This window comes from Asterias amurensis, chromosome 2, assembly GCF_032118995.1.
Source record: "Asterias amurensis chromosome 2, ASM3211899v1".
NCBI lineage: Eukaryota > Metazoa > Echinodermata > Asteroidea > Forcipulatida > Asteriidae > Asterias > Asterias amurensis.
Window position 1 is genome coordinate 18975884 of NC_092649.1, and position 18421 is coordinate 18994304.

An 18421-nucleotide genomic window follows, 5' to 3' on the forward strand; every position below is an offset into this window, starting at 1 on the left:
ACGTCACTGCGTGAGTTTGGGGTTTGTAAAAGTTTAGCTGCTGATTTCATTGCAAAAGAGACATTATTTTGTACCTCAAATGCTATCAAAGTTAATATCCTTATCACTGATAACTGCTACCTAAGCAAAAAGGACACCCTCTTTTCTGTGGTTCTAACACACCAGTATGCCTGCCTTTAGTTTTAATAAAAACAAATTCTTATTAGTGCATTTCACAAACCGCATCATTGCGTTTTACACTAGTGCCCTGGTCATTGGGACAATACTCCTGGAGAGTAAACAGCCCCGAGCTGCCCTAGCGCTCCAAAGGCTTTTTCATACACAATATCATTCCTGCTCTCACAGGTACCCATTTATACCCCCGGGTGAAGAAAAGCAATTGTAGTAAAGTATCTTGCTCAAGGACACAAGTGCCACGACCAGGATTCGAACCCACACTCCGGTGGCTCAACCACCAGAACTTGAATTCAATGCTATTAATCACTCGGCCATGACCCTATAGTTTTAACCGCAATTGCTAATAATTGGGTACAATTAGTAATAATGCATTGGAGCATCAGTTGACATCACTGATGCTGGGGTAGTCTGTCTTGCATAAAAACCAACGTCTTAAAGGCAGTGGACACTATTGGTGATTACTCAAAATATTCATGAGCATAAAACCTTTCTTGGTGACGAGTAATGGGGAGAGGTAGAGGGTATAAAACATTGTGAAAACGGCTCCATCTGAAGTGCCATAGTTTTCGAGAAAGAAGTAGTTTTCCACGAATTTGATTTTGAGACCTCAGATTTAGAACTTGAGGTCTCGAAATCAACCATCTAAACGCACACAAATTCGTGTGACAAAGGTGTTTTCTTCTATCATTATTATCTCGCAACTTTGATGACCGATTGAGCTCAAATTTTCACAGGTTAGTTATTTTATGCGTATGTTGAAATACACCAACTGTGAAGGCTTGTCATTGACAATTACCAATAGTGTCCACTGCCATTAAGTTAAGACTACTTGTGAAGAGGAGGCAAAGTCTTGGGCTTATTTTGGTCAAGGAGAGGGCGTGGTCCACATGGATGGGTGTGACCTTCAAGTTCTGACAAGGGAGTTTCAAAAAAGAACTGAAACTGATGCATTTTGTGAAACTGATTAGACAACGTTCACGATAAATGTAAATGTATGGTTATGTTGTTCTCTTGAGGCTAGTTTCAAAAACCCTAAGAAATATAAACTGTTACACCAATTTAAAAGAAATCTTCCAAAGCACAAACCAAAATATATGTTTATTTGTATTTTTTTTTTTTTTTTTCTCTCTCGAAAAGTTGATTGAACCAACAAATATTTAAATTGGATAACTAATTTACTGGTGAAGTTAAACGTTTCAATTAAAGTTTGTCCATACTCAATGAAACATGATATGATACAAAAAAGGAGATAACTTTGGCGTTTTGTAGATGAATTAATTAGAAAAAACACGCTGAACATGCACATATATGTATGCATGAAATAACAAACCTGTGAATGATCATAGAGTAATGAGAAAACAGTGATAAATCCCATTAAATGTTTTCACCGTTTTCAAACATTAGATTTGGGGCTTGAGATCTAAACTATTTGTTTTATTCAGTTCTCAAAAACTAAAGCATTTCAAGAAAAAATTAATCAGGGGAAATTTTCTACCATAGGCCTAAGCATCATTATACGTTATGTGTAAGTCTGTGATATATTTCCAATCTTACCTAATGTTATGCACACCATTTGAACTGGTTTGGTTATAGGAAATATTAACACGAAGGATTTAATACAATATGAAGTTTTACAAGCGGCACTTGGTGACAGTCCGGCAAACTTAGTTAATCATGTTCAACGTCTTGGCAAACTTCATGTTTTTTCAATGGTTTGTAAAATCTTCACCTCAAGTCATTTTAAAGAAAATGGAAATTTGTTTTGTAATGTTCGGTATATTTCCAAAATGCAAAGAGTTCTTACATCCAACAAATAAAAGCTTAGAATATGGCCTTTCCATCTTCATATGAAACTCAAAGATTCACTGTTGTGAGATTTAAGGGCCATTTTTGCAGACCCAGACCCATTAACAAAGTTGGTTCAATATTTGTTTTCATAAATACACTCAAGTGACACTTTCCTATTGTGTTAAAGGCAGTGGACACTATTGGTAATTACTCCAAATAATTATTAGCATACAACCTTACCTGGTAACTAGTAATGAGGGGCTGTTGAAAGTATAAAACATTGTGAGAAACGGCTTCCTTTGAAGTAACATAGTTTTGGAGAAAGAACTACTTTTCTTCGAATTTGATTTCTAGACCTCAGATTTAGAATTTGAGGTCTCGAAATCAAGCATCTGAAAGCACACAACTTTGTGTGACATGTTTTTTTTTTCTTTTATTATCTCGTAACTTCGATGACAGATTGAGCTCAAACTTCCACAGGTTTGTTATTTTATGCATATGCTGAGATACAGCAAGTGAGAAGACTGGTCTTTTACAATTTACCAATAGAACCCAGTGCCTGTAAGGTTGAAATTTCCATATATATCTTGTTATGCCTTGAGCATCTTAAGATTGAATGGCGCATCAGAAATACTCATTTTTTGTTGTTAAATGTTATTTTTATCAAACAATGTTACTGATATCATTTCCCGTTTTAAGAGTTGATTTATGGCGATAAATACAAATAAACACAGATTCAAAATCACACGAACAAAATTACTAATTAATTCATGTAAATATTCATCCCATTTACATGATGTAAAGTATACATTGAAGAATGAAGAAAAGGTGTCCATGAAAAAAAAAACCCACTTTGTTTACAAAAACAGTGCCCTTTTGCATTCCAGTGCATCTCCTGGCAGGCAAGATGGTTCACTGTTCATATAAGATATATGACATGTTGATCATAATTGTATTGAATTGGTCTTGTTTATGCGGGGACTCCATCAATGATGGGACCCAAGACTATACAATAAAAACTATACTTGCCAAGGTTCAAGTTAAACATTACAATATTTAGTTATAGATAAATATTGCACTGAATGTAATATGAATTATCATAAATGAGAAGAGCACAACTTGAGACGTTTAGCCTTTTCTCAACAGCAAAAGTTGGTAACAATTGTTACCTTCCAATCTTCATCAAATTTAAGACTTGAAATTTACTTCCATAGTGAGCTAGCTATGTACAACATGTACAATTTGTGCCTACAGGAAGTCCATGCTTTGTGGCACTCTTGTAAACTTGTGAAGTCATGAGCACATATTACAGCAAGGTTTGTTACACAGTATTATTTGTTTTATGAACTATACATGACCATTAAGACTGACCATAGATAATGATCCATATCCCATTGTGTCATAAAGCTTGTCCATAGTTTGCTGCTCTTTGGAAGTTGGATCAGCTCTTGATAAATACAAAAATATACTCCAATATTTCAGTGGTGTATTATACAAAACTATATACAAAATAAGCATGATGACCCTCATTCATGGTTTGACAAACAAACTAAAGGAACTGTAAATTGCCTGACGTGAAGGTAGAAACATTGGACAGGTTTGTACATGATGGCATTGTCAAAAATAGGCGATAAGAACACTTCGGTAGCTCTATTAGACACATTTCTGTCACAGTGTCTTACTCATAGAAAATTAGACTTTGTTGTGTTCTTTGGAGTTTGCATAGAGTTGGTTGACTGTAAGTTTATCTCACATGACTTGGCTCTTATAGACCCCTTGCAATGATGTCATACATGAGTTCTCTCTACCCAATGTCTTCATCAATTGGGTCAATGAAGGTACAATCACTGATACATACTCAAAGACACTGCGCCGCGATGTACTGGCATTACAATGATTTAGCTTAACAGTCAATTTCTCATAATGATTACAGACAATGAATACACTACAAAATAGACATTGTATTCTGTTTGAACTAATGAGATGACCTTTAGTGCACTTTTAAGAATAAATTCCTGTGTATAAAACCTGAAGTAATAAATTTGATATCAGCTGAATTGGGTAAGGTACAATCACTAATACCTTGAATTACCCAAATACATTATGCTATGATGTACTGATGTTAGCATTGATTGTAATAAGTCAACTTCTTGGAATGGTTAACATTTAGACACAACTTGAAAACCCAAAGCAAACTGTGACTGCGATTCTGTAAAGACTTATTGCATTGTTGTCACTGAACTGTTCCTTTAGAACTAGAGGATGGGATAAAGTCTACTCTTCCTTAATCCAATGATGTAATTTCCTTTTTTAGCTTCAATTGCATTTAAGATGCTAGGGTCTGATTTGTGGCTGATTTAACCTGAAATTTAGGTTTACCGTTGTAATAGCTCATTTTATAGACTCCATAAATGTTATAACCTTTCATCTTTAGGTATTGTATGATCAAATCCCTGAATGATAAATGATAGTTTACTTTAAAACTAGAAAGAATTTGTTGTTGGGATCCTCACATTAATTCATCTTACATGAATTTTGTTCATTGTCTGTGGCAGTAGGACCTAATGCAAATGGTTTTGTATGTTGTCTTGTTTTGTAACAGCATCAATCTGTCAAAGTTCATTCAGCGAGAGAGAAAATAAAAGTTGTATTCTTTTGGTGAAGTTTTGGCCGTGCAATTGTGTGTTTTGGGCTGTAATTGATAGTTGATACGTCAATATTTATATCAATTAATTAGTTTTATTGATCATAGATGCTGGAAAATGACACATCAAGGTGAAAAATAAACTTTGTATAAAAGCTTAGTTTCCAACTGAAACTCAATGAAGACAGTCTATATTTGATGATTAAGTGAAGAAAGAAAGAAGATGAATCATTTCAACACTTTTTCAGCTACTGAAACAAAAAAGGGGCAAAAGTGTACTGTCAAAAATGCTCCAAATGTAATGTCCGTAACGCCATGTTTTGTTCTCTAGTGACCAAAATTGCGACAAATTCTGTCATATGTACCTGTACACCATATCTAATTGATTGGTACCAAAAATACATTGATGGGAACCCAAAACTCACAGACTTTTGTATAAAGGGTAGTCAAATGTCATGCCCAAAAAATGTAAGGTCCGTAACAGCAGCATGAGTGATATCTAATACAAAAAATAAGACATACTGAAATTCACAGTGTTAGTCTCTATACGGAGTACTATGTTGTGGTAAGGGAAGATTTTAGATAAACATTTGGCAGATGTGTTTACTGGGCTCTTGAACTTCTGAAAAGTGTCTGAAATGTAATGTCCGTAATGATGGAATTGCCCAAGAGACAACCAAAGACTTCATGGCATAATACATCATTTAGTTTGGGAGTAATTTCATTTCCATCTAACAGTCTCCAATAATGCTACTCTCACACTTGGGCGAATATTCTTGCGAATATGAATATTGAAATTCGCGATGAATTCGCCAAAAAGTTGTGAGTGATGGTGAATATGTTCTCGGTCGTTCCTAAACCTCTCCTTACCAATATATTACACACAATACGCACGCTTTACCAACAGTACAAATGGCTTACCAATGCACATGAAAATCAATGGCGAATTACCGTCTTCACAACATTCGCTGAAATCTAGGAAGCGCTTCGTCGCCCTCAAATGTTTTTGCGAAAATGAATATTTGAATTTCGCGTTGAATTCGTCCAAAATGGCGGTTGAATAGTGAATATTTTCATCTTGGTCTCAACTCTCAATCGTCCTCAGTTGGCCCTCTCTTTACCAATATCTTACGAGTATATTAAGAATGCTTACCAACGCTTGCCAATGCCTTTATGAATGTTGCCAACAATTACGCACGCTTTACCAACGTTAACCAATCTTTTGAAAATCGACGGCAAATGGCTGTCCTCGCAACATTCGCTGAAATTTACAAACCGGTTTGTAAATTGACCGATCTTCGTAAGGAGGTGGGGAATAATTTTTGAATGTTCTGAATTTGTTACCAATGCTTACGAAGACACGGCGAATGTCGCAAAGTTTGAGCGAGTGTCAAATATTTCCTTGCGTTAGCATATTCGCTAGCATATTTTCCGTGTGAGAGCAGCATAAATTGACCGATCTTCGTAAGGAGGTGGAGAATGACTTGTGAACATAGTGAATTTGTGGCGAATGTTGCGAAGTTTCAGCGATTGTTAAATATTTCCGTTCGTAAGCACATTCGCTTGCATATTCTCCCTAGTGTGAGATAGCATAAACATGATCAGCTTCATTTGCCTCAAATAAAGGAAGTACACAGTTGTGCAGGGAAATCACAGACTCAATGACATGACAGATTCACATCTGTGAGTAAATCAGAATGAGTTTCATTTACGACGAATGAGGAGTCTACAGTTCAAGGCTTGGTCTAAAATGTTGGAATGGTTTTCATCTGTTTGGTGTTTATGAGATTGGTTGGGATGTGAAATCCAATATGGTCAAATTCAAATCACTTGATGCATTAATGTACTCCTTATCCTCATCTGCCAACCCAAATAGTTTGAGCTTCTTGAGGTGTTTGGTCATTAGCTTCAAATGCTGAGCCCAAGATGATGCACGGCCAATCAAGAGAGGATTAAGTGAGAGATCAAGATGAATCAGGTTGGGCATGTCACTGACTGACTCAGCAATGGGCTCCATATCAGCATCTGTCAGATTGCACCTTGCTAATATCAGTTCCTTCAGGTGGTTCATTCTCTTCAAATACAGAGCCCACAATGATGCACAGCTACCCAATGCATCATTATCTGTCAGATCTAGATGAATCAGGTTGGGCATGTCACTGACTGACTCAGCAATGGGCTCCATATCAGCATCTGTCAGATTGCACCCTGCTAATATCAGTTCCTTCAGGTGGTTCATTCTCTTCAAATGCAGAGCCCACAATGATGCACAGCCACCCAATGCTTGATTACCCCCGAGGTTCAGATGAACCTGAGTTTGAATGTCACTCAGTGCCACAGCAATGGGTTGAACATCTTCATCTATCAACTTGCAATAATCCAAGTTCACCGCCTCAAGGTGTCTCATTCCCTTCAAATGAAGAGCCCACATCTCTGCACAACCACCCAAGTTAGGATTATTAAAATAAAATAATTGTATGAAGTTTCTTATTATTAATCTTTTTGTTCTTTACTAACACCTATATGAGTGTCTTTATTTTTTTTTATTATAAAATATTACCATAAAATAAAATTATAATAAAAAAACATTATTTTTTATTGAAAACGTTTTGTAGAGGATTTCTGCACGACCGCGGTCATCTGCCTCGTGGTACAACGTTGATACAACGTTATATCTGTACGTTGCCCACGTGCCCCGAGGATACACGTCGTGCGACACATGCCAGTGAACTGTCAAAACACTGTTCGGTAACTTTGTTAAAACAAGTTTCCACAACGTCCCATTATCAGACGATGAAAACTACGTCGTTGCAAAGTTAGTTGTACGTTGCCAAATAACCTGATGAAAGTACAACATTCAAGCAACGTTGCCAAACAAAGCTAAAGTGACTTTATTAAGACGTGAAAACACAAAGCCACAACTCTCAGATAACGTTTTGCACAGAACATTCACATAACGTTTGTATATGACGTTTAAAAAACGTTAGACAAAAGTTGTATCTAAGTTATGGAGTAACGTGACTAAACCAAAACCTTCTGACAACGTTGCATAACAATATTCACAGGACGTATTTATACGATGTTAAAACATAACGTTTTTATAACGTTGTATTTATGTCATTGTGTAACAAGACCAAGCTGCAACCTTTTGGCAACGTTGTAGGTTAGTTTTGTTTTAGTTGGGAAGCAACATTACCAAAATACAACTTCACAGTTACGTTACGATGGCGTTACGTGTTTGCTGGGAGTGTCCAGAGTCTTTAACTGCACTCATTTTTAATCAGAGATATAGTACAATATTTACTTACTACTTTGACTGGATGCAGTTAAACAGTCAGCTCTGAAAACACTGATGTGGTTACTGTCACACACAGGTCATGCAGGAATAGCAGTACAAATAGAGGCCCTGTAACAATGTACAGCAACATGAATATTTGTATAAAAAAACCAACAATTATCACAGTCATGTCAACCATTAATAAACTACTAGAACTATTTTGTGAACAACTAAGTCTTATTTCCTGTAATTAAGCTTGACAGAACTCAGTAAACAGCACAGAATGATGGCCCCCTAAAAAAAACATTTGTAAAAACAAACAAAGGGTTTTGTATGTACATTTTAACCTGAGAAAATAATGGCTCTTTTCTGTAGGAATTACCGCTCAAATACAAAACCTATTATCACTATGTGACTACATATAACATAGATCAACTGTATAAAACTCACCAAACTTGTTAGCATAACATTAACAGAGGTAAATATCCCCAAACTGTACTTTCAGCTCATTCCATTTCAACATGACATACACACGTCAGCAACACGCCATCTTGTTCTGACTAACAGAACCTGCATTTGGAAGAGTGCCCTCTATTGAACTTGAGAAAATTCCAGTTTGGCTCGAAACACGTACCATCCAATCTTTTTGAATAGGATATTCAAGCAATGATCGGTTGGATCATACACTAACACTAAGGTTGGACTCTTATACACAGCGACCCACTCCCTTCATGTTACTGGTGTATGTCTGGTTGTGAACAATGAATGATTGCAGTATTATGCACAAGCAAGGTCAAGGTCTCACATTGCACTGCCTGGTTCTATGCTGATTGTGAATGATTGTGTAATTGTATGAAAGAAAAGTGTGTACTACACTAAATCAAAGATTTGAAGGTCATTGCTTTTATGGATTGTTGACAAAATGTTGTCTCCCTGGAGTTGTGTACTTTCAACCATGGAGCATATGGGCTTCACATATGACCCCTGGAAACTACAATGCCCCTTTTTTTGTAAAGGTTCACTTTTCCAGATGATTTTCACCTGGCTAGGTTAGTCGTCCGTGTGTGTGTTTCTTAAAATTTTGGATTGCCATCAAGCTGAAAACTTTAAGTTATTATCTATGTAAAAAAGTAAGAAAGTTTATTTGTCAGCAATGATATTTTGTTTGTTTTCAAGTTAGAAGATGACAGACATCCACATATTTTTTAACTTTTGAATAATTGAGGATCTTATAGTGTGTGCACCCTATATGGCATGTATATAGAGGCCTACTGTTCTTAATGTGGCACCCCCTCCCCCCCCCCCCCCCCCACTGGAAAGGCTTTGACAAGAATTATCATCAGATAAATAGATACATGAGTATATGCCAAACTAAGGTAATAACCAAAAAGCAATAATGACCCTAATCTTATAAGCCTATCTATCCCTTGTACACAAACCCTAGCCCTAAACTTACAAACCTTAGATTTTCCAACCTTTATTTGTGCCCAAACCTTTTAAGCCTAACCCAAAACCTTAACCTTTATTTGAGCATTTAAATTAAGTAATAAAAAGCTAATAAATAGAGCAGTCAAGATAAATTGGTAACCCCTTCCAGAGTTTTAACTTTTTATAACTTTGGCTGTGGCTCATTGGCTCCATCCACTTCTGGAAGCCTGGCACCGAAGGTACACAATTTCAAAAGTAACTGGCAGAACCCAAGATCAAGTACCAGTCATCATCAGTCGGCTGCGCAGCAGGTGGACAGAAGCTTTCCCCATTCTCTCCTGCCCTTGTGGTATTCTCCGAATCTCAAGCAGGGAGAGCAAAAAATCTGGGGAGACTAACCTTAATATGTACTTAGTGTGTTTCCTTTTCCCCTTGTCCATTGAACTGAGTAGTCAACCCCAGATCTCAACCACCACACACCCTCCGTGCTACTGCATAGAGGGGCATAACTTAGTGTGTTTCCCTTTCCCCTTGTCCATTGAACTGAGTAGTCGACCCCAGATCTCAACCACCACACATCCACCATGCTACTGCGCAGAGGGGCATAACTTAGTGTGTTTCCCTTTCCCCTTGTCCACTGAGCTGAGTAGTCGACCCCAGATCTTAACCACCACACACCCTCCATGCTACTGCACAGAGGGGCATAACTTATAGTGTGTTTCCTTGTCCCCTTGTCCACTGAACTTAGTAGTCGACCCCAGATCTCAACCACCACACACCCTCCATGCTACTGCGCAGAGGGGCATAACTTAGTGTGTTTCCCTTTCCCCTTGTCCATTGAACATGTTGAACTGAGTAGTCGACCCCAGATCTTCACCACCACACACCCTCCATGCTACTGCACAGAGGGGCATAACTTAATAGTGTGTTTCCCTTTCCCCTTGTCCATTGAACTGAGTAGTCAACCCCAGATCTCAACCACCACACACCCTCCGTGCTACTGCACAGAGGGGCATAACTTAGTGTTTCCCTTTCCCCTTGTCCATTGAACTGAGTAGTCAACCCCAGATCTCAACCACCACACACCCTCCATGCTACTGCGCAGAGGGGCGTAACTTAGTGTGTTTCCTTTTCCCCTTGTCCATTGAACTGAGTAGTCAACCCAAGATCTCAACCACCACACACCCTCCATGCTACTGCGCAGAGGGGCATAACTTAGTGTGTTTCCCTTTCCCCTTGTCCACTGAGCTGAGTAGTCAACCCCAGATCTCAACCACCACACACCCTCCATGCTACTGCGCAGAGGGGCGTAACTTAGTGTGTTTCCTTTTCCCCTTGTCCATTGAACTGAGTAGTCAACCCAAGATCTCAACCACCACACACCCTCCATGCTACTGCGCAGAGGGGCATAACTTAGTGTGGTTTCCCTTTCCCCTTGTCCACTGAGCTGAGTAGTCGACCCCAGATCTCAACCGCCACACACCTTCCATGCTACTGCGCAGAGGGGCATAACTTAGTGTGTTTCCCTTTCCCCCTTGTACATTGAACTGAGTAGTCGACCCCAGATTTCAACCACCACACACCCTCCGTGCTACTGCATAGAAAGGCATAACTTAGTGTGTTTCCCTTTCCCCTTGTCCACTGAGCTGAGTAGTCAACCCCAGATTTCCACCGCCACACACCCTCCATGAGTAGTCAACCCCAGATCTCAACCACCACACACCCTCCATGCTACTGCACAGAGGGGCAAAACTTAGTGTGTTTCCCTTTCCCCTTGTCCATTGAACATGTTGAACTAAGTAGTCGACCCCAGATCTCCACCACCACACACCCTCCATGCTACTGCACAGAGGGGCATAACTTAATAGTGTGTTTCCCTTTCCCCTTGTCCATTGAACTGAGTAGTCAACCCCAGATCTCCACCACCACACACCCTCCATGCTACTGCACAGAGGGGCATAACTTAATAGTGTGTTTCCCTTTCCCCTTGTCCATTGAACTGAGTAGTCAACCCCAGATCTCAACCACCACACACCCTCCGTGCCACTGCACAGAGGGGCATAACTTAGTGTGTTTCCCTTTCCCCTTTGTACATTGAACTGAGTAGTCAACCCCAGATCTCAACCACCACACATCCTCCGTGCTACTGCACAGAGGGGCATAACTTAGTGTGTTTCTCTTTCCCCTTGTCCACTGAGCTGAGTAGTCAACCCCAGATTTCCACCGCCACACACCCTCCATGCTACTTCACAGAGGGGCATAACTTAGTGTGTTTCCCTTTCCCCTTGTCCACTGAGCTGAGTAGTCAACCCCAGATCTCAACCACCACACACCCTCCATGCTACTGCACAGAGGGGCATTACTTATAATGTGTTTCCCTCTCCCCTTGTCCACTGAGCTGAGTAGTCAACCCCTGATTTCCACCACCACACACCCTCCATGCTACTGCACAGAGGGGCATAGCTTATATTGTGTTTCCCTAATTCCCCTTGTCCACTGAGCTGAGTAGTCAACCCCAGATCTCAACCAACACACACCCTCCATGCTACTGCGCAGAGGGGCATATAACTTATAGTGTGTTTCCCTTTCCCCTTGTCCACTGAGCTGAGTAGTCAACCCCTAATTTCCACCACCACACACCCTCCATGCTACTGGACAGAGGGGCATAACTTATATTGTGTTTCCCTAGTTCCCCTTGTCCACTGAGCTGTGTAGTCAACCCCAGATCTCAACCACCACACACCCTCCATGCTACTGCGCAGAGGAGCATAACTTATAGTGTGTTTCCCTTTCCTCTTGTCCACTGAGCTGAGTAGTCAACCCCAGATCTCCACCACCACACACCCTCCATGCTACTGCTCAGAGGGGCATAACTTATAGTGTGTTTCCCTTTCCTCTTGTCCACTGAGCTGAGTAGTCAACCCCAGATCTCAACCACCCCACACCCTCCGTGCTACTGCTCAGAGGTGCATATCTTATAGTATGTTTCCCTTTCCCTTGTCCACTGAACTGAGTTGTCAGCCCCTGATCTCAACCACCACACACCCAACATTTTTGTTGATTTCGGTGCTATTATAATTCTTCTAATATTGATTGATTCTGTATCACATATTTTGTATGGTATTTTTTTAATGTTGACTGTACTTGCCTGTATGCCAATTGTATTTTTGTTTATCTATACTATAATGACGCTCAAATCGCGTGGACGCCGCCATTGTTTTCACGTCAAGTGGTGCTCGCACCCTGCCGACGTCAATTTCGGGGTACCCGTGGGTTGGGGGTTTGTGTTGTTTGTGACGTCGGGTTGTCAGGGGATCTCTGTTGTTTCACATACCCGTGTCATGTCAAAGTCATTCTAGCGCGAGCGTCCAGTGTAACTTCGCGCATACAGGGGAAGCAAATAACAATGCACGGGATCATTACGAGGAGCACCACAATGGAGGCACGACAGATGTGTGGGTTAAAAGCACGTGAAACAGTGAGAGGCTGACACTGACACACAGTAGTATGTCTTTGGAACGGGGGACGAGCGGCCAAAGTGACAGATAAACTGAACAGGGCTGGGGTAGGGAAATGAAAAACATGAAAAGGGACTATGGGATTTGACCCACGCAAAACTGGAAAACATCAGAACGGGTATAAACGAAACTGGAAAACATGAGTTATGGGCGAAAAGGGGCAAGCAACCCATGCCAACGCACGGGATTATGGGACGGGGAGAGGGAAGAGGCACCAGTGGAAACAGGGAGTGGTGTACGGCAAAATAAATTACGCCGAGCGTGGCATCCCGCTAGTATTAATAATAATAAGTAATAATTTATTCATTTATATTGCGCCCATTCCATAAAATGTACACAAGCGCATAACAAAATAATTATAAAAATACTAAAGGAAAATCTACAGCAATCCAAACGAATGAAAATACGTGGACCTTACAGAACAATCCGGAGTGTAAACAATTGCAAAACATTAAGACAGTTAACCGAAATAAGTTTACGGAACAATATATGCACAGGAAGGAACAATATGCAATCCATTTCAGCGAAAATTCATTTAACAATATATGCACAATCAATAAAAAGCTTCTTTAAAAAGATAAGTCTTAAGGACAGATTTAAAAACATCAAGGCTACCAGCGCGCCAAGTATTAAGAGGGAGATTATTCCAGAGGAGAGTTTATTCCTTTGTTTATTTTCAAAGGCCTGGTCCCCAAGAGCAGCCAATAGGGTGATTTAGAAAAATACCATTACCAGAACTGCGAAGGCCGTAAGCGAGACTTGGGTTTGATCGAAACAAGCTGAATTAAATACTGAGGGGCTAGATTATATGAAGAATCTTGTAAGTAATCATAAAAAAAAATTCAATTCAATTCTAAACCGAACAGGGAGCCAAAGTAAGTGTTTTCCACTCTCTGGAGTTGTTTAGTCTTAGTATTGGGTAAGCCATAAAAAAAAGATAGTCTACTAGAGATAAATGCATGAATGAGTATTCATAAATACCCCAGACAGTTTCTCTACTCCTATTGGTGAAGAGCGTGTCACGTGGGGGTTGATAATGACCAATGTTTATGACCGGCTGGCTTCGGGAGAAAATAACGGGAAAACCCACCCTTGTTTCCCCATGTTTCGCAGTGTCATGACATGTGTTGAAAATAAATCCGTATTTCTCGCTATCGAGAATTGATAATTGTTTTAATGTTTTCTCAAAAAGTAAAGCATTTCATAGAATAATATTTCAAGATAAGTCTTTCACCATTACCTTCTGTAAACCCTGTAAATTATTTGTAAATCTGTGAAAAGAAATTTAGTACCGAAAGTGTACATGGCTTTTACGGGAAGGTACATGTTTGGTAATTGTCAAAGACCAGTCTTCTTACTTGCTGTATCCCAACATAAGCATAAAATAACAAGCCTTTCATTATTTTTGTGAGAAACTACCTTTTTCTCAAAAACTATGCTATTTCAGAGGGAGTCGTTTCCCACAATGTTTCATACTATCAACAGCTCTCGGATGCTTGTTTAATACCCAGTCAGCCTGTTTAGTTATTATTTGTTATGAGTATTAACCGAATGTGTACCTTCCCTGTCTATAATATCCTTTATATCTATCTGTCGGGAAATAGATATTGCCCTCCTTTAATATGTTTAATAGAAGTTCTGTCTCTTTGATGTCTGGGCAGATGGTTTGTTTACAATGGGCACTGTGGAGTCACAGTGACTATGAACACAATTAAGGGCTTTTAGAAAACTGGTAATCATGGGTGATGATTGGAATAGTTACCAGAGCCCTTCACAAATACTATTGGTCTCATTGTTTCAAGGATCTCTTCCCACAGCCTTGACAGTTATTTTGGGAGTTGGGGTACATAGTTTGGTGTCATTGAGTAATGAAGCAATCAGTTTTTAAGGTTGAAATGGGGGTATGGAAAGTTTCTCCCAGTTGGTGAAATCTCGAATTGCACAACCCCAGAATGGGTGATTTTCTGGAAAATACTATGTGAATTGACCAATGGTATCATTTGAGGTATCATATATATTCAGTACTCTTCAGCTATAGACCAATCAGAGATTGGTCTGGCGTCGCTGACCAGCAGATTTTTAGGGTATATAACGTGTCGCACAGAGGACCAAAAAGTCATTCTGAATCAATGAGTCTTTTGCATCTATTACCAAAAGCTTTAGAGACAGTCTTCGTCACAGCCACATCTCGGTGTGAGTTTTGATCTTTGGTATTTAAGTTAATGTAAAATTGTAGTTGTGACCATTTCTTGTTTTAATCTGTTATGCTTGACTGAATCACAAAGTTTATTGGGTAAAGATCATTCTACAATACAGTGAAATATTTCATGGTATTGGTTTTACAGTCAGAGCACTTATCTTTTTGAGCATGTTTCAAAAGAACCTTTCTTTATAGTTAAATCCTGAAAATGTATTATGTTCTTGCGTCCGGAATAAGTTGATGTTTTGAGTTTCATTTCAGTGGAAATGCCAAATATTAATCTGTTTTGAAGTAAGTTGAATTAGATGTGTCAGTGTTGTGTTTCTAATAAGATGTTCCTTGTTTATTATAAACTATAGCTTGTAGCATATCAGCCCGGGCATGGTGCCGATAAGAGTTTACGTGATGTAGAAGGAGTTTAAAGTTGATGCTGAAAGTGTTCAGGTTAGCTTGTGGCTTGTTTTGTTTATGTATTTGATTATTCTTGTTTTGTATGCATTTTTCGGTAATCCAGAGTGTTTTCTAAATCATCTACAGTTAAATTCAAGAGACTTGTTTCTTTTAGTCTGTGGTCAGAATAGTGTTTATTATTATCACGACTGTGCTCCTAAAAGTGTCAACACACTACACTGTGCACCTCAGTTCCAAAAGTGTAGCCATGGCTACACATGCCCCAAGGCTGTGTGTGTTTATGTCTGCTAGTCCCAGTCAATGGACCACTGGAAAGACAAGGACAAATCCCTTAGTAGTAAAAACACTACTACGTGTATGTTATGTCTGAACTATAGTTTGACCTTTTTACTGGCTGCAGTGTGATGTATTGTGTACTAGTTCTTTTATATTATGTGTGTATTTTAAACCCTTGTTTTATACTTTAAATCTATTCAGGGGTCTGTCTTTTGCGGGTCTGTCTTTTGCGAGTCTGTCTTTTGCGGGTCTGTTGGTATCAGTTGCCACTGTGTTGAGGCGCTGTATGATCTTATGATAGTGAGTCGTCAATAAAGTCACCAAATACTGAATCTACCTGAACTTGTCTCGTGTGCTTCCGTAGTCATTTTAGTACACTAAATAAGAACCCCATGCTAAACAGCATTGAAACTGTACTTCAAGTTCTAACGTCTTACGACATATCTATATCTTAGGCCTACTCTATCTAACTCAACATTGCTATTCAACATTGCTACTTCTTACACCACCCCTAAAAATATACCCGTTTGTTGAATTGCCTTCATTGTTGCACTGAGACTTTTCTCTGATGTGCAATTTAACAGGAACTTTTATTTTATTTATTGTTAATGTTGTTTTTATTGTCAGGTGGTTTCAGCATGTGGATCCAACTGAAGCCGTTCAGATTTGTCTGGACATACAAGCCAAGCAATCACTGGGAATACACTGGATTGGAAGCGTTTGAATTAGGCGAAGAGGTAAGTTACATGTTCAATCAGTAGGAAGAAACTATATAAATAAACAGTAAACTTGTGGGTACATCCATGTTCAATATCTTTTTTTGGAGTGTTGGCTGTGAAAAGAGCCGGTGTGGTTTTGATGAGAAGAGTATACTGTTCACAACGTTGAGATTAAACCAGCTGTTTTCAGAGCCAACACTCCCACAAAAGAGATTTACACATGGCTGTACCCGCAAGTTTACAATAAGCCACTTCGGAATGTCAGTGGCGCATGTCTGTAACCCCCCTGACAACGGACTTTGTCTATCTCCCGTACCTTTTGAGATGGTATTGTCAAAAGGTCACGGGAGATAGACAAAGTCCGTTGTCAGCAGTAACAGACATGCGCAGCTGGAACTCCGAAGTGGCTTATTTATTTATAGTTTCTTCCTATTTATCCACACCATGCAAAGGTTTAAAAAAAAAAAATACTAATGCAGTCAAGGAAATGCTAAGCAGGGTCCAACTTCATGGCTCAGCTTACTGACAATACCCGCTGTGGAATTCTGCGCTTATGGTGCCCCCTATAAAGCACATAGTTCTATTGGAAGTAAGCACCAAATTCAGCGGCAAGCGAAGCCTTGAAATTGGACCAAGATCTTGGCCCAGTTTCTAAGCATTTCTTGTAAACCTGGGACTTGATGCAAGTGATGACTTGCAAGTTGGACGCACATTTAAACTTCTTGGACCAATTTGGTCCATACCATTTTGAGTTTTACCAGTTAATAAATTCTGTTTCTTCAGAAAACTTTTTAAAACTATATTAACACATAGTTTATGCTTTTGATAATTTTTTTTTATCAAGAATTTTGTATAAGTATAATTTCAAAGGAAGCTTTTATTTCTTTCAAAAACAGTGTCTCCGTTAAATTTGCCGATCTGTTTGCAAGCTCAAGCCAAATATTTCATTCATTTCAGTTTTATTTTATTTTTTATTTTGAGACCCCTTTAAAGGGTTAACATGGTGCTGGGGTGTGCTCAGCCACGATAAGTGTTACCATGGAGGTAGAAATGTCTACCTCCATTGTGTAACTGGATTCTTTCACCTGCATTAAACAACACACATGACCAACAGCTTTACCTCAATTAGTCTAGACCTGATTTCAAAAAACCCAACTTCGAGCGGCATTTTTGAGTAAAAGTTGATTTAACTAATATGGGGGTGCTGAATCCGAAAATGGTGGATACCAAGGCTAATTTGTAGTCCTTCACCCTGAAAAATCAAATTTAAAACAATACAGAAAACCTAGCAGACGACGGACTTCTCACGTGAAAAATAGTCAGGTTCTGCTGTGGTTCCATATTGATGTTGTCAGGATACCATACAGGGCAGGTACCCGGGTGCAGGTCAGGTATCCGTAACAAGCTTTTGGGTGTACTGGATAGATCTGCAATCAAATTGCACTTTCAGAGGGACCAACAGGTGCTTTTAATGTCATTTTGAAAGTATTTGAGTTGGTGTTTTTTCTAATAAAGAGTTATTTATTATTTGAACATAATTTCTCTGTTGTTTAAAGCACAAACCATTGATTATTATAATGTAGGCCTATATACACTACTTAAACAGGTAGGCCTACCAGGGGTAGTCTAGACTCAACAATGATACTTCATGGCTTGAAATTATCTTACCAGTAAAAAAAAAAAATTGGTTTTAAAGGATTTTAAAGTAACTAATTTTTCGATTACAATTCTCCCTCGTTTTAAAAAGTATTTTCCACAGTTTACGAACCAATCTAACTGTTGTAGGCTAACAATTGAAAAGAAATCCAGTTTGTTTGTTTGTTGGCAGTTTAACGCATTGTTAGTCGTGTTTGTACACACGGACAAAATTTCACACAAGAAGACGATAGTAAGATTCAGAAACAAAGGACAACAAAATATGTATCCCTCCATTGATAAAACAATCCACCCCTCTCTTTTCAGCTGGGTGTGAAGAAGAAGGAA

The 18421-nt window shown here is 39.1% G+C and overlaps 2 protein-coding genes across 3 annotated transcripts in view; both read right to left on the minus strand.

Moving 5' to 3' along the window:
* LOC139954426 (NLR family CARD domain-containing protein 4-like) overlaps nucleotides 1-18421 on the minus strand; it is a 63433-nt gene that overhangs the window by 15665 nt on the left and 29347 nt on the right. The window contains exons 1-2 of one of the 2 annotated variants that reach the window (XM_071954222.1): nucleotides 8337-8437; nucleotides 7918-8015 (exon numbers count right to left, since the gene is read on the minus strand). The gene's annotated coding sequence lies outside the window, so the exon portion shown is untranslated. Of the gene's footprint in view, nucleotides 1-7917; nucleotides 8016-8336; nucleotides 8438-18421 lie in introns of those variants that run through there. The other variant, XM_071954221.1, reaches the window with a different exon arrangement.
* LOC139950088 (leucine-rich repeat-containing protein 31-like) lies at nucleotides 6390-7040 on the minus strand. Its single transcript, XM_071948721.1, has one exon. It carries the CDS (start codon nucleotides 7038-7040, stop codon nucleotides 6390-6392), a length of 651 nt encoding a protein of 216 aa, XP_071804822.1.